Source organism: Salvia hispanica, chromosome 1 (assembly GCF_029641045.1).
Source record: "Salvia hispanica isolate PSC_SH4W2 chromosome 1, Shi_PSC_v1, whole genome shotgun sequence".
In the NCBI taxonomy this organism is placed as follows: domain Eukaryota; kingdom Viridiplantae; phylum Streptophyta; class Magnoliopsida; order Lamiales; family Lamiaceae; genus Salvia; species Salvia hispanica.
Genome location: NC_142692.1, coordinates 67,235,206 through 67,251,502, shown reverse-complemented (window position 1 = coordinate 67,251,502; position 16,297 = coordinate 67,235,206). Strand labels below are relative to the sequence as shown.

The 16,297-nt window shown below is 37.8% G+C and overlaps 2 protein-coding genes and 1 pseudogene across 2 annotated transcripts; 1 reads left to right on the top strand and 2 right to left on the bottom strand.

The window, feature by feature from the left end:
- Positions 1-212: 212 nt before the first annotated feature.
- LOC125217580 (uncharacterized) lies at positions 213-2,274 on the bottom strand (annotated as a pseudogene).
- A 1,983-nt stretch (positions 2,275-4,257) lies between these two features.
- On the top strand, positions 4,258-8,036 carry LOC125224109 (elongation factor 2-like). The gene is made up of 4 exons (XM_048127454.2): positions 4,258-4,365; positions 5,071-5,107; positions 5,196-5,283; positions 5,406-8,036. The coding sequence occupies exons 2-4, from the start codon at positions 5,105-5,107 to the stop codon at positions 7,844-7,846; spliced, it is 2,532 nt and encodes an 843-aa protein (XP_047983411.1). The 5' UTR covers positions 4,258-4,365; positions 5,071-5,104; the 3' UTR covers positions 7,847-8,036.
- Positions 8,037-10,491: 2,455 nt separating this feature from the next.
- On the bottom strand, positions 10,492-14,726 carry LOC125217596 (RNA-binding KH domain-containing protein). The gene is made up of 12 exons (XM_048119116.2): positions 14,468-14,726; positions 14,084-14,160; positions 13,785-13,895; positions 13,038-13,106; positions 12,722-12,778; positions 12,450-12,488; positions 12,251-12,355; positions 12,058-12,140; positions 11,871-11,952; positions 11,324-11,467; positions 11,175-11,246; positions 10,492-10,782 (listed from the first exon to the last, which is right to left on the bottom strand). Exons 1-12 carry the CDS (start codon positions 14,676-14,678, stop codon positions 10,672-10,674), a joined length of 1,161 nt encoding a protein of 386 aa, XP_047975073.2. The 5' UTR covers positions 14,679-14,726; the 3' UTR covers positions 10,492-10,671.
- Between the last annotated feature and the right edge of the window lie 1,571 nt (positions 14,727-16,297).

The following is a 16,297-nucleotide window of genomic DNA, read 5'->3' as shown; positions in this document are numbered from 1 at the left end:
ACTAAAGATTGTTTACAAAACATTACACAAGCCAAAAGATTGTTTACAAAATATTACACAAGCCAAAAGATTGTTTAAACTCCATCATCCAACCACTTAGCCAAATACTTAACATAATTCGAATTACATAAAATCCTTTGGATTGTTCCAAATACCCATTGTAACCAAAACATTACACAATGACAAAACAAAAGCCTAGAATGAGTCCTCAATCATGTGCCACTTTGCTGAGTAGGAATTGAGCCAGACCCTTCCACAGGTTGAGTCCCCCCTCTTCCTCTTCCCATTCCTCTACCTCTACCACTGTGCGATGTAGAATCTATTGGTTCCTTTCGAGGCCTCCCCCTTTTTAGCTGAAATAAAATTCATTAATTCATTATTTGCATAAAAACATGTGTGTTCAAAGTTAATACCTTTGGTTTAGGTTGCAAGTGAACAGTTTCATTCTTGCAAGTCCGGGTGTTGTGGCCTTCTTGGAAGCAGTTCTGACAAGTCATCACACAGATTTTCCTCAGCCTCTCGGGTCTAGCTGGATCCTTCTCGAATGGGTCCCTTCTCCTCACTTTCTTAGGCCTGCCTGGCATACTCCGCACAGGTGGTGGGATGACTGGATAACCTTCACCTATAGGCCATAATTTCTCCCCATTCAAAGCTGGCAGCCCGTACCCATAGGCCACCTTATACTTGCTCAATGAAAAGTATTCATGTACATACTCATCCACATCCTGCTTCAGATAATTAATAACAGCACATGCATGTATGCAAGGTATTCCTGTTATTTCCCATTTCCTACATCCACACTGCTTTAAAGATGGAGTCACTACAAATCTATCCTCAAAGTGACTGACTTCAAATCTATCCCCTATTGCAGGAATGGTAGTACAATTTCTACTCTCATAAATCATGGCTTCAATTTTCTTCTTCACTTTTGGACATAAGTGTGACTGTGAAGTACTCTCATAGGACTCTATATCTACATACTTCTTGTACAGCCTCTCCATTAATGTAGTTCTCATTTCTTCAAGCATGTCTATTATATGTTTACTCCTAGCCTCTAGTATATAGGCATTCAAACATTCACATACATTGTTCAGAATAGAATCAGAACACTATACTGGAGTGATGAAAGCCTTACGGAATTTGCTAGGGTTCTTGTCCATCAAGTCTGCAAATGCTTGACCATCTTCCTTCTCCAACTCTTTGCATGCCAAATTATATTCCTCCATGTATGTGCTTCTAACAAGCTTCCGAAAAAGTTGCTTCAATGTTGGGCCTTTGTGAGTTTTTTTCCAATTTGCATAGATGTGTCTTGCACAATTCCTATGTTCGGCCAGTGGGATTAGGTCTTTGACTGCATTCTCAAGTCCCTAAATTCAAATTAAAAATATCAGTTTTGTGTCTGATAAATGGAAAAGTGTGATTGCATTCTCAAGTTTCATATATTCAAATTGAAAATATTAGTTTTGTGTCATAGAAAAGGATAAGTGTGAATGATCATACCTTCTGTTGATCACTAATGATTGTAATTCCAACTCCTTCTCCCAAGTTTAGCTCTTGCCTTAGAATGTTGATGAACCAACTCCAGCAAACCTCATTCTCAATCTCAACAACAGCCCAAGCTATAGGGTACATTTGGTTGTTACCATCAGTTCCTACTGCTGATAACAAAATCCCACCTAAATATGTCTTCAAAAAAGCCCCATCCAGGCCTATTACCCTCCTGCACCCCTCCTTGAAACCCTTTCTAAGTCCAGAAAAACCAATATACATTGCTTTGAAAACAGCACCAACATCCACATGTAGTTTGAACCTCCCTTCTTTGTCAGCTCTAGATAACTCAAGTATGTATCTCCTCAGCTTAGAATAATGTTCTTCCACTGATCCCCTCAACAAGTCAATGGATTTCCTCTTAGCATGATACAACCTCCACCTTGTGGCCTCAAAGGCATACCTCTGCATCAGGTCCAAACCCAACTCTTTACAAGTTAGTTGAGGTCTAACTCTGAATATCTCCATGTACTTTCTAGCAATCCAGTTAGAGGTAACAATTTTATTCCTCATTGCCCTGAGACAAGTGTGGACTCCTTTCACATTCCTCATGATGAAATCACCTGACTTATTGACTACACTACCATAACATTTCCATTTGCAAGGTTCTTTACACCCTGCTTCAACATGCTTCTTGCTTGCTCTCTTAAAATGGATTTGCCAACCATTCTCTACGGCATTATTTGCGATTGCATCTCTAGCCTGAATACCATCAATGAAGCACATGCCTATTGTGATTATCAACGCCTTATGGTCACACCTTGGATTGTACATAACTCTAGCATGTCTGTCTCGGGTTCTTCTCCCTTCATCTTCAAAAGCAGTTGAGTCAGAGTATATATCCCCCTCCTCGGAATTCTCATACTCAGATACATATTCACTTTGTTGTCCTCCATTCACTATCCCATAAAATATATCATCAGTTATGACAAACACCTCATTTTCTTTATTCTTCTTCAACCTGGCTTGAGTATATTCTTCATCCTCAGACACAAGCTCCTCAGCATCCATGTCATCATCAGTTTCCTCTTCCTCACAAGATGGTATGTAACTTCCATCTTCATCACTGTCATCAAATCTCTCTCCCAAATCCTCATCACATCCCTGCACACCTGAGCCACCTCTCCCTTTTTCACAATCACTCTCATTCACACTCTTATCCCTGCAAACAGTTTCACTTTCATTGTTCTCTGCAGAGGCACCCACACTCTTTTGCGCAGAATGAACCACACTCTTCTCAAAACTCTTCTCAACATTCTTCTCAACACTCTTCTCAACACTCTTCTCAACATTTTGTTCAACAGATTGTAAGTTACCCTTCAAAGTTGTTTCCTTCTTACTCTTTTTGACTGACTGAAAATTACTCTTCCTCACTGACTCAACTCTACTCTTTTTCACAGATTCAAACTCAGTCTCTATCACAGTTACACCAACCATTTTATCACCCTCTCCCCCACAAATAGATTTGTGTTGAACAATTTTATCCAGACCCTCACTCTCTTTTTTCCCATCAACAACATATACATGACAAATCTGAGCTCTCACCGTATTTAGAAGTGCTAACATATTCATCACCTCAGCATCACCTTTTATATCAATTTGGTCTACTCCCAATGTTTTCTTATAGCTAAGCCTACTCCAGCTATCAAACCCTAATTTATTCAATTCATCCACTAAATCGAAATAGCCAAACCTGTCTGGATCCAAACCATTTATATCTGACATTTTCCCACCTATGTATTTCTCGAACTTCACTCCATCTGGTACGAAATGTCCCCCATGGTATATTCGAAGGCCAAAAGGCTTCCTGAAAAATGAAATTAAACAATATCAAACAGAATCCGAGGGCAAAAACGAGCAAAAACAATGCAAGTGAGGACCATGTGACCATTATTAAAAAATGTAAGCAGGGACCCAAAATTCCAACCAATATTAAAACCCTAAACCCATGGGGACCATTTAATAAAAAAACTTTGCGAAAAAAACGAGATTAGAGTTCCAATAGCTTAGAATATTTGCAATAAACAAGGAGCTGGACACTCACAGGTTCGTCGCCATTCAGTTGTTGGAGAAGCCTTACAATCCATGTTCTCGTTTCTAACTTCGTTCACGCCGTCACCGGTCACGCCGTCGCTGCTGAAGTCATCGTCGCCACCACTGAGTATTTGCGATTGGAGTGATTGGGAGTGAAGTGGAGTGAGATTGAGAGTGAGATTGAGAGAAGACTGCGGAAGTGATTTTGGTGAATAAGATTAGGGTAAATTTTGGGGGTAAAATTTGGGAGAAGTTTTATTAAAATTGCATTTAAATTAAGAAAAAGTTTTATGTTTAGTCAGCTGCCATGTAGGATTAAAACGACACGTCATCTAGTTTTTCAGTCGGAAAATCCGAAATGGGAAAACGAAGCACTCCGACAAAGTTTATGATTTTGTATGCTACAATGAAAAATTATGGGAAAAATCAGAAAATGGCGAAAGTTTATGATTTTTAAGGCAATTAACTCTTTATAAATCATATAAAAACCACAATTTTAATGATTTAGTAAGAACAAAACATATTAGGCCTGTGGCCCCACCCACATTGCCTCAGCGGCCCAAAGAAAGCCCACGACTAAAATCCGAATATCCCAAAGAATAAAATCAATCACCTACTTTTGTATAGAGTGACAACAAAATTTCCCACATTTCGCAAAATTGAACTTATTTGGGGACTTAACTGCAATTTATACCTTTTATTAGGGTTTGGGGAATTACACCGCCACACACCTTATATCTCCAGCTTCTCCCCTCACTCTCTTTGCAACCTCTCTCATTTCAAGTGAGTTTCTGTCTCTGTCTCTGTCTCTGTCTCTGTCTCTCTAATTTTTTTCAGTTCGTTGCTTTATTGATCTTGAGTTGTTGTGAATTCTATACGTGTCTTATGTGATTCATGCTTCAATTTTATCGCCTATGGTTTTATCTTCATCTGTTTGAATCTACCTCTAGTTTATTAGATCAGATTTTTTTTTTTTTATGCAAGATGTTGGATGATTCCTGGGTGTTTTGTTAACTGGTGATGATAAGTATTTCTTAGATGATTTTTTTATTTGATGAGGAGGAGAAGTGTGGGCTGCTTCCGGAATTTCATTTTGTGTCGATTTTGAAATTTTGTTTTTAGTTTTGTCTCGTAAACTTGATGAATGCTTTGCTTAAATGAACACAATCTCTCGTTTGTTGCTAGATCTAGTATGCTTGGCATCAACTATATTATTGGAATTATTGAGCAATTCATGTACCAACTTTCATTTAGGCAGCATGTTGGGTGATCGATGTTTGTTCGTTAGATTCATAGAATAAGCATATGTGCTCTACAGCAAAGTTATGTTTTGTTCAAATCGTTTGAATGAAGATTTAATGAATTTTCTTATTTTTTATTCTAATTGGTGGTATATATTTCCAATAACTACTTATCTATCATGCTAGCAGGAGCTCATAATCATATTCTTTTATATATTCTCAACTATTTTTATGTTACTGCTTGCAGGTTATTTGGCTGACTTGCATTAGAATCGGTCAAAATGGTATGTAGACCAAATTCACTTTTGGTTGTGACCTATTTATCAAATTATCTGATATGACCTAACAATAAGTACAAATTGATATGTGCAGGTGAAGTTTACAGCTGATGAACTCCGTGCTATTATGGACCTCAAGCATAACATTCGTAATATGTCTGTTATTGCCCATGTTGATCACGGTAAACAAGAGGCATTATTGATAGTAATTTTATTTTAGAATCACCTCCATTCTGAATGAATTTTCCGGTTTGATCCTCTTGCATGAAAGATGAAGTAACATTTACTTGTATTGGTGTTGCAGGAAAGTCTACTCTTACGGATTCTCTTGTTGCGGCTGCTGGTATTATTGCCCAAGAGGTTGCTGGGGATGTTAGAATGACAGACACTAGAGCTGATGAAGCTGAACGCGGCATCACAATCAAGTCGACTGGTATCTCATTGTACTATCAAATGAGTGATGAGTCCTTGAAGAGCTATAAGGGGGAACGCCACAAGAACGATTACCTCATCAATCTTATTGATTCGCCTGGGCACGTTGATTTCTCTTCAGAAGTGACTGCTGCACTCCGTATCACTGATGGTGCTCTTGTTGTGGTGGACTGTGTTGAAGGTGTGTGCGTCCAGACTGAGACTGTCCTTCGCCAGGCACTTGGTGAGAGAATTAGGCCCGTCTTGACTGTTAACAAGATGGACAGGTGCTTCCTTGAACTGCAAGTGGACGGAGAGGAAGCATATCAGACATTCCAGAGGGTTATTGAAAATGCCAATGTCATCATGGCCACATATGAGGATCCGTTGCTTGGTGATGTTCAGGTCTACCCAGAGAAGGGGACTGTTGCCTTTTCTGCTGGTCTGCACGGTTGGGCTTTTACTTTGACAAACTTTGCTAAGATGTACGCAGCCAAGTTTGGTGTTGATGAGTCCAAGATGATGGAAAGGCTTTGGGGAGAGAATTTCTTTGACCCAGCCACTAAGAAGTGGACCACCAAGCCTACTGGATCCGCCACCTGCAAACGTGGTTTTGTTCAGTTCTGCTATGAACCTATAAAGATGATCATCAACACCTGCATGAATGACCAGAAAGACAAGCTGTGGCCTATGTTGCAGAAGCTTGGCATAACGATGAAGTCTGACGAGAAGGATTTGATGGGGAAAGCTTTGATGAAGCGTGTTATGCAAACATGGCTTCCTGCCAGCTCTGCTCTGTTGGAGATGATGATATTCCATCTTCCCTCACCCGCCACAGCTCAAAAGTATCGTGTTGAGAACCTGTACGAGGGACCTCTTGATGATCAGTATGCAACTGCCATCAGGAACTGTGATCCTGATGGTCCTCTCATGCTATACGTATCTAAGATGATTCCAGCCTCTGACAAAGGCAGGTTCTTTGCTTTTGGCCGTGTGTTTGCTGGGAAAGTCTCAACTGGTTTGAAGGTCAGAATCATGGGCCCGAACTATGTTCCTGGTGAGAAAAAGGACTTGTACACCAAGAGTGTTCAGAGAACTGTTATCTGGATGGGTAAGAAGCAGGAAACAGTGGAAGATGTGCCCTGTGGTAACACAGTGGCTTTGGTTGGTCTTGATCAGTTCATCACCAAGAATGCTACCTTGACAAACGAGAAAGAAGTTGATGCTCATCCAATCAAAGCCATGAAGTTCTCTGTGTCACCTGTGGTTCGTGTTGCTGTGCAGTGCAAGGTTGCCTCTGACCTACCAAAGCTTGTTGAAGGTTTGAAGCGTTTGGCCAAATCTGACCCTATGGTTGTCTGTACCATGGAGGAATCCGGTGAGCATATTGTTGCTGGGGCTGGAGAGCTGCATCTTGAGATCTGTTTGAAGGACTTGCAGGATGATTTTATGGGCGGTGCTGAGATTATAAAATCTGATCCTGTTGTTTCCTTCCGTGAGACGGTCCTGGAGAGGTCATGCCGTACAGTTATGAGCAAATCACCTAACAAGCACAACAGGCTGTACATGGAAGCAAGACCAATGGAAGAGGGTTTGGCTGAGGCCATCGATGATGGGCGCATTGGTCCAAGGGATGATCCCAAGATTCGGTCAAAGATCTTGGCAGAGGAATTTGGGTGGGACAAGGAGCTTGCTAAGAAAATTTGGTGCTTTGGTCCTGAAACTACTGGTCCCAACATGGTTGTGGATATGTGTAAGGGAGTGCAGTACCTGAATGAAATCAAGGACTCTGTTGTTGCTGGTTTCCAATGGGCGTCTAAGGAAGGTGCACTGGCTGAAGAAAACATGCGTGGCATTTGCTACGAGGTTTGTGATGTTGTTCTTCACGCTGATGCTATTCACAGAGGTGGTGGGCAGGTTATTCCCACTGCGAGGAGGGTCATCTATGCCTCCCAGCTTACAGCAAAGCCTCGGCTTTTGGAGCCCGTGTACCTCGTCGAGATCCAGGCTCCAGAGCAAGCTCTTGGTGGAATCTACAGTGTGCTGAATCAGAAGCGTGGTCATGTGTTCGAGGAAATGCAGAGGCCAGGCACTCCTCTCTACAACATCAAGGCGTACCTTCCAGTTATCGAGTCCTTCGGTTTCTCAAGTACCCTTAGAGCTGCAACCTCTGGGCAGGCGTTCCCGCAATGTGTGTTTGATCACTGGGAGATGATGGCTTCGGATCCTCTTGAACCAGGTACCCAGGCTTCAACCCTTGTCACTGATATTCGCAAGAGGAAGGGTTTGAAGGAGAATATGACTCCTCTTTCCGAGTTCGAGGACAGGCTGTGAGGGGCTATTGTTATCAAGTTTGTATCGTTTTTACTGGACATCTCTTGTTCTTGAGTATTTTTCTTGCTACTCAGTTTTTATTTTAGTTTTTCTATTTTTCCGTGACATTCTACATATGTTTACTAGGGTTAAAACTTTGGCGAATGCTGATTCTTAGTTACTGTTTCATTTCCAATATGCTTATTATTCATCGACTGGCTTTTCAATACTTCTATGACTAGTAACTGTGTGTGTTTGGTCATTTTTGGATTTGTAATTCTGGTGTTTATTCTGTTACTTTTTTGGTTTATATTTACTTTGACACAATAACCTAATTTTTGATTGTTTAAAAAGCTTATATAAATTTAGTAAAATTGACAGGCAGGGGGAATGAGAGTTTCAATTGCGTATGTAGTGAGTGAAATATTAGGGCAATGTAACATATAGTATTCCTTTATATTGATTCGAGTAGCATAGAATTTGTAGTATGAAACCATCAATTTTGGCCAAAATTTGATTTTGCCTGCAAAGTATAACTGTGGTATATAGCCAAAATTTGATTTTGCGTGCAATGTATAACTGTGGTATTTAAACTTCATGAACTTTAGATTATGTAAATTTTTCACAGCAGAAGTCTTACCTGCTATGGTTGAAGTTGAGATGACACATTGAAGCCTGTGTGACATTAATGGCATAACATGGACTCAAAGATGGCATATAAATCACTGTCTCAAGTTTCCTACTGATGCACGAGTGGCTGTAAAATTTCTACTTATAAGTTTTTTCTTCACTTTAGACACAAGTACTTGAATTGAAAGAATGAGGTTTTGCACGTGTGTGTCGTGTGCATGTATCCCTTTCTTGAACAATATTTATAAGTTCTCACTTTTCAAAAAAACTACTACTTCCTCCGTCCACAAATAATAGATCACTTTTGCCATTTTGGGACGTCTATAAAAAATAAATCACTTTCTGAAAATGGAAAGTTTATCTCTCATACTTTTCCCACTTTTTCTTCTCTCTCATATTTTACTCACTTTTTCTCCCTATCTCTCTTACTTTACCTACTTTTTCTCCTCATCTCTCTTACTTTACCAATTCTACATTAAAACCCGTGCCGAACAACAATAGATCTATTGTTTGTGGACGGAGGGAGTATTAAATAAGTTGAGACATAACTTTTGGGCCAGAGATTAAGAAATTGTATTAAAAAGTAAGAGAGGAGAATACCGTGGGAAAAATAAAGAGAGTAAAGTAGATAGTGGAATAAAGAGAGTAAAGTAGATTGTGGAATAAAGTAAGAGTAATTGGATGTTTTATTTTTTGTAAAAAAAGAAATGATCCAACTTAGTTGGGACATTCCAAATAATAATACGACTCAACTTAGTTGGGACGAAGGGAGTATATGGTATGATAGGATGTCGAACCCATGAGGAACGGTAGTATCCATTATATTATATCACTACACTGCCGCCACACTCTAAATTAGGAGTTGGAGGATTGGAATTGAAATACGAAATATAAATATCACTGTTAACTAATATAAGAACTGTATCACTGTGAACTAATATAAGAACTAAAAGTGCAAATAAAGTGAAATTAAAGGGAAGCACTTAAATTGGAACACCGACTGGATAAATTGACATACCGAGCAACTCACACATAGTGACAAGAATTTTTTACGCTTAATGAAAATAAGAATATTTTAGAAATAGAAAGAGTAAGAGGAGAGTGCATACTATGCACGAATATTCTCACCTAAATTATGCAAAACGGAATTATGTTAAAAAGCTACCCAAAATAAATTAAGTGTTGCTCCTAAAGCAATCTAGTAACTTGAAAAGTGACATTCAGAAAGGTGGTCTAAAAGCCCGATTTACTTAGCTAAATTTGAAATGGAGGCTAATGTGACTTGAAAATGGCGTGGGATGGCGGAGAGGATCACCTACGGTAAATTCCGATCCATCTCCTAATACACACTCACAAACATAAGTGATGGACCACAAAAATTATGGAGAGAAAAGACTAAATGGTTGCAACACAAGTAACAATACAAGAGAAACACCAATTCTAAACATGCAACGAAAACTCCAAAGTAAAGGCTGAAACTAATTAGTTCATCAAGAAGATAAATCAGGCTTACGAACACTTAAACATGATGAAAGAACAACGTGATAAAGCTTAAAGAAACTACAAACAAGCTAAGAACAATACTCCCTCCGTCCCACTTTAGGAGTCTCGGTTGAGTTCGGCAGAGTTTTAAGAAATATGTAGAAAAATTGGTGAAAAATGATAGTGGAATTTGGATCCTACTTTTATATATTAGTTTTATAATACAATGTGAGAGGAAAAAGGTGAGTGGAATGTGGGGCCTATTACCAACTATGAAATATTCTAACCGGGACTCCTAAAGTGGGACATTCAAAGGTAGTAGTCCAACACTACTAAAGTGGGACGAAGAGAGTATTTTCTTTCAACTAAATCGAAGCTTGGAATGAAGAGTGATAAAGCCTAAAGAAACTACAAACAAGCTAGGAACACTAGATGCAACTAACAACAAATCAACAATGTGAATATAGTGGAGTGTAAAGGCCCACTTATTAAAAACAGAAAAAGTAGCGTCCCAAAATGACAAATGTGTAAGATTTTCACGGGCAGAGAGTGCATTTTAAGAGTCGAAATAGGCTCCAATATGAAAGTATGATGTCAGTATACATTCAAAATCTGCCATGGTCCAAAACATTGCGATATTGAGCACTACAATTACACTGGACGGACACAGGCATTCGCAAAATAAGTATTAGCTCAGCTACAACAGACATAACTTAGAAGCAAATCCTAGATCTTCAGGAACGCTTCGATTTCTTTTTAGTAGATGTGCCACTAGGAGCTGCAATATATGACACTGCATCAATCTTCTCAGCCGATTTTTGTTTGCTAAAATCCTTTGCTTTTTTCTGCAAAACAAAAAGGAAACAAGTTCATTACCATCCTTCAATGCAAACTGACTGACCGAGTTCGAAATCAACACCATAGTCTTGACAGCCTCATATGAAGACCAAAAGATCTGGCATCTTCTTTTATTTCCTTTGGGGGTTGGGGTGTGTAAATGTATCATTTTGTATATAGGTTCACAACTTTTTATTAATAAATAAGGAGGAGCGCATTAGTTAACTAATTGCAAGTTCGAAATATCATATGAAATGTAATCTGAATTCTTGTTTGAAAGGCCCACTAGGTTTCCAGAAGAACAGAGGTGAGTCAATAAATAGAGGCATAAATTATGATGTCATCTCAACTTAAACTCGCAATACCAATCAAATGGAAGAGGACAATAGAGCTCATGTACCTTCAAAGCGGATGCAAGAGCAGCAACATCATTACTGTCATCGGTATTCTTTGGAACTTCTTTGCTAGGTTCCTGTACAAAGAATCAGGTATTAAACACAAAAATACATCATAACAGAGATGCACACAAAAGGGTGTTCCTATACAAACCTCAGGAGGAACAAATGCCTCTTCTCTTTTCCTTTTGGTTTCAGCCACTTTAGCTTCTTGTTTCTCTTGCTTCTCCTGCCACTTCTTAGCTTGCTTCTTCTGATCACTCAAGAAATACTCTCCACTTTCCAGTAGCAAATCAACCTGACATAACTCATATGGCAAAATTAATCAATGAAATAAATCTTGAAAACCCACCACGTGCAACAAAAAAAGGACTGCACATATGTACATACACAAGAAGACCTGCAAGATCAAGCAACAACACAACGATAATTTGAAAAAACATAGTTGCTTTTCTAGCCCTAAAAGTTATTCAACGGCCATGTTAGTAAAGCGCAGGTCACAGTGTCACACTAAAGATATCAGGCTGACAACAGCAGTAAGGTGTCATTATGTTTAAATAAACAATGGACAGATCACTGTAGTTAATCACAAATGATAGCACACTTTACCCTATGCTAAATTGCTAATGCAATAGGAGTTCTGAGAGAAAATTAACGATAATAAGTACAGTAGAGCAATAGTAATTGACACATCAACTCACCTTACTAGGTTGCTGTGGTGGAGGGAAAGGTGTGTAAGGTTTCTTATCTTTGGCCTTAACTTTCTTCTGTTTGACATTTTTCCTAGGAGAGATGAAACAAAAGGAATTGGTTGAGTCCTGTACTGAAGTAAAAGGTTCAAGCCATATCATACATACAACTATTAGGCAAAGATGGACAGATGCATACTTCTTAAACTTCGGAAGAAATCTGTCCCAATTCTCATTTGCAAGAGCAGGATCTTTAGCAAGCTCTCTCCTCATCATTAGGATCTTCAGTCACAAAACAAGAGGTACAAATACAATAAATGATCATCAGATCCTCCTCATCAAGTGAAATGTAACTGATTATATTGAATTCACCAGTATATTTGGCCATTTACCTTGATGTTGTATACTGGATGCATTTTATTCAGAATACATTCTTCAACAACCTTCCTAACTTGTTTTAGACCTTTATATGAACCCATTGCTGCAACTGTGGACCCCTGCTCATTCAATGGAGAATGGTATTGACTAGCTCAGTTGATAGTTTGGTTAATTAAAATAGCAATATAATATGAAGAGATCGTAAATGGTGACCTGAACTAGAATATAGCACCCAGTTAAAATTTCAAGTGCCTGCATTTCATCAACCACACTCAGATATCAGTAATGGTATAGTACATGAAACAAAAACAAGCAAGTACCCATAATGCAAGCATCAAAATGAGAGGTAGGTAGTAGGTTAAATAAGCTACAAAGACAATGGTAGTCTTTGACCCAATTTATTATAACAACATTGCGTTCACTTATTTAGTCAATCATAATTTATTTCGTGTAGACCAAGAAAAACAAATATCAAAATGAGATACCTTTAGGGTAGAAGAATTGGGTCCCAATAAGTGTTGCCTTCTTTTAACAAATTGTTCCTGCACATGAGCAATGGGTCAATTTGGACTGTGACAAGACTGAACTGAAGATACTCAAAATATGTCTTTCACAAATTTTAGTCGTTCACTGCTGAGTGTTCAATAGCCATTGCATCTTTTTCAGGGTAAATTTATTTTTATTAATCCCACAAGTCCCAAAAGTAAGGAAGGTGGGGCAATATTATATGAGTATGTGTTCATACTCATGGGAGATAGCTGAACTGATAAGTAGTATTTGAGCTTAGACTTAAAAACAAACCTTTTTGCGGACCAAGTTCCCAATCTTGATTATGTCGCACTGCATCTCATCATTAAGAATCTTTACTGCCTGTAAGATAACAAGCATGCACACTTAAATTTCAGGAATTCAAATGACTACGGCAAATCAAAGCTTTTACCATCTAAATTTCAAAGACATGGTTCAATTCTCCTCCTTTATTTAGCAGCAAGCCCAACTTCCACTGAGTTTGTAAAGGTGCCACAGCCCAATAAAATCTTATCTAGCTTTAGATCTTTTAACAATTTCCAATGCATTCATATTTTTTAATTGCATATAAGATTATATTCGCGTTAGGACAAATTATAGTTAAGTACTCCCCTCAATATTATTCATAAACTATAAGGTTAGTTTGTTCTTCACCTCTGAGCTGTGAACTTGAGTTTTTTTCACCCTAAAAACAGCATAGTAGGCTGAGTAAATAATGAAAATTGGCGAATACTACTTATCTTTAATCATGCTATGTGCAAATAATAGGAACATAACCATTAACCATTTTATCCATAAAGAATGAATAGAGTAGTATTCCTATTAAATCAACAGACAAAACTATGCACAATCCAAAGATATAGAATGGTGAATTGCAACATTACTAAAATTTTAGTTATATATACTTTATCGGTGAGAATAATCTTGCAACTACACAGATTAACCTGTATTTTCAAGGCAAAACTCTTATGAGAGTGTTTCAAATTAATGTGTACATATCAGAATAAGAATAAGCCTGACCTGAGGAGCAGGAACACTTCGTGATAAAAGCTTAATGAGATCTCGAGCCTTAATTATTATATACGGGTCCCTCGTCTTCCTGGTTGTTGAAACTGTCATGCAGCCCTCAACCTGACAATATATGCCGTCCAAAAAGTTGAATAAATGAACAAATGTGAATCATCAATCTGCTTCCATACTGGCCCATTGCACTCACTTTTTAATGTGAGCAACAGCACCAGCCTTTTGGAAGCGATTATGATCACGAAGCCAGAACAATTGAAAGAGGGGTAAAAGAAAAGAAGAAACAAGTAACCTACCAAATTTAGTTCACAAGCAACACCATGCTCTTTCAATGCACCTTTCACTATCGGCCAGCACTCTTGCAAATATTTTTCTATAAGAGCATACACGGAGAGAAACGATATCAATACAACCACAGGTACCAATTCACAAGCTTAGCTTTACAATTTTAAAACCCTAGGAACCAATTCCGCGATATGCATACGCCGTCGCTTCCCTCTAATGTAAAATTCTCATAAGCTACGGAATTTTACAGATAATTACCCTAAAACACACCACAATAAGCTAGCATACACAACAGCAAGCAGAAATTTAGAATTCGAAATCATGTGTAGCTTGAGAAGCAGTCGACAATACAGCAAAAATTAAAATATGAAGTAGCAGACGGAATAATTTGCTACCTCTGTATTGAGGAAAGAGAGTAGAAAATGAGCTAACTTCTAACATGCCGCCCTCGTTCCACGATGGATCAAATTTATCGATTTTCCAGTGATCGATGCTGGGGTCATCCCAGGGCTTATCCTTGTCGTGCTTCCCCTTATGCCTTGTCCGCGGCTTCTCCGCGGCGTCACTGCCGTCATTTCTGTTGTTTTCTTCTTCAAAATCCGCCATTGCTATTTTCTTCAGAGAGAGAGAGGAGAGAGAGATTGTAGGGTTTAAGAAATTTGAATAAGATAATTTAAATTTATGAGACTGTGGGCTTTTAGAAGCCCAGGATCTGCTGGTTGGAGGCGAGGCCCGGCCCGTTAACAAATGGTGGTGAATCCAATTACTACGGTCTTTTGAACGAGGGATATTGGCATCTAATATTACGAAATTTTTAAAAAGTTGAGTTTTTCCCACGAACTTTAAAATTGACAAATAATATCACGAACTTTACTCCGATTTGTTTTTTCCCACGAATGAAAAAATTCGCACAAATAATATTATGATACGGATTTGTTTTCGTAATTTCCGACGAAAATTTTGAGAGCTTCAAGATTTTCAATCTTTGAAGATAAGTTTTCTTGAAGCACATCCTCCAAAATTGTTTTTCAATCTGTTAAAATAACATGAATTTTTTTATTCGTGGAAAAAAAAACTCGGGGTAAAGTTCGTGATATTATTTGTCAATTTTAAAGTTCATGGGAAAAACCCAACTTTTTGAAAGTTTCATGATATTAGATGCCAATATCCCTTTGAACAATAATAATTTCTGAAAATTATTAAAATTTTGAATTTTGTATTAACTAGTTAATTACTACATAATCAACATTCTGTCAAAAACAAGAGAAAAATGCACTTACCACAGCTGAATAGTTGCTAAAGTGGAACACTTTATAACAAATGAGTTGAACTTATAAAAAAAATATATTTAGATATAAGGTAAAAAAATTATTTCTATTATAAGTAACTCCATCGTATGTTTTAGTATCATTTTATATTTTCAGATCTTATTAATAATTAATCTAATATACTTTTATTTGGTAGTATCTTCTAGTAATTCTTATTGATTTGATCTAACAGCAAGGTTCGATCTTTTTCATTTATTTGTTCAATTTTATATTTTTCTTACTGAATTTTATATCACTACTCCCTCTGTCCCACTATGAGTGGAGCATTTATACTTTGGTACGAAATTTTATATAGTGTTGTTTTGTGAGTGAAGTAGATAAAAATAGAGTAAGAGAGAGTGAAAAAGTAGAGGGAGTGATGTTTGTATGTGTAGAAATGTGTCATCTAGGGTGAGACATCCTAAAAAGAAAAATATTTCACTTAGAGTGGACAAAGAGATTATTTATTATTATGTTTATCCAACAATAGGAGTATTCAGTGTAGACACATGTTTTTAAAAATGTAAAGAATAATGGATTGAAAAAATTAGTGGAATTTGATGTCCACTTTTTTTTTATATTGATTTTATAATAACATGTGAGTTAAGTGAGTTAGTGAAATGTGTGACTTATTTATCATTTATAGTAAAAATAATAGGACTCTGATGAGTCTCGTTCTAAGTCTTGGTTATTGGTCAGTATAACGTGCTTTATTGGATAAAATCTGCAAATAGTTGCTAAACTGTGCAGGTTGAGGTACTAAATCAGGAGGAAAGGATCAGAAAGAATTGGCGTGAAAAAGCAACAAAAAGTGAGCAACTGGCCAGTATGAGCAGAAAAAGTGCAAACTGGCAATTATGGGCAGAAAAGGTGCAAACTGGCCAGGATGGATGCTACAGAACTGGACACGGGAAGGAA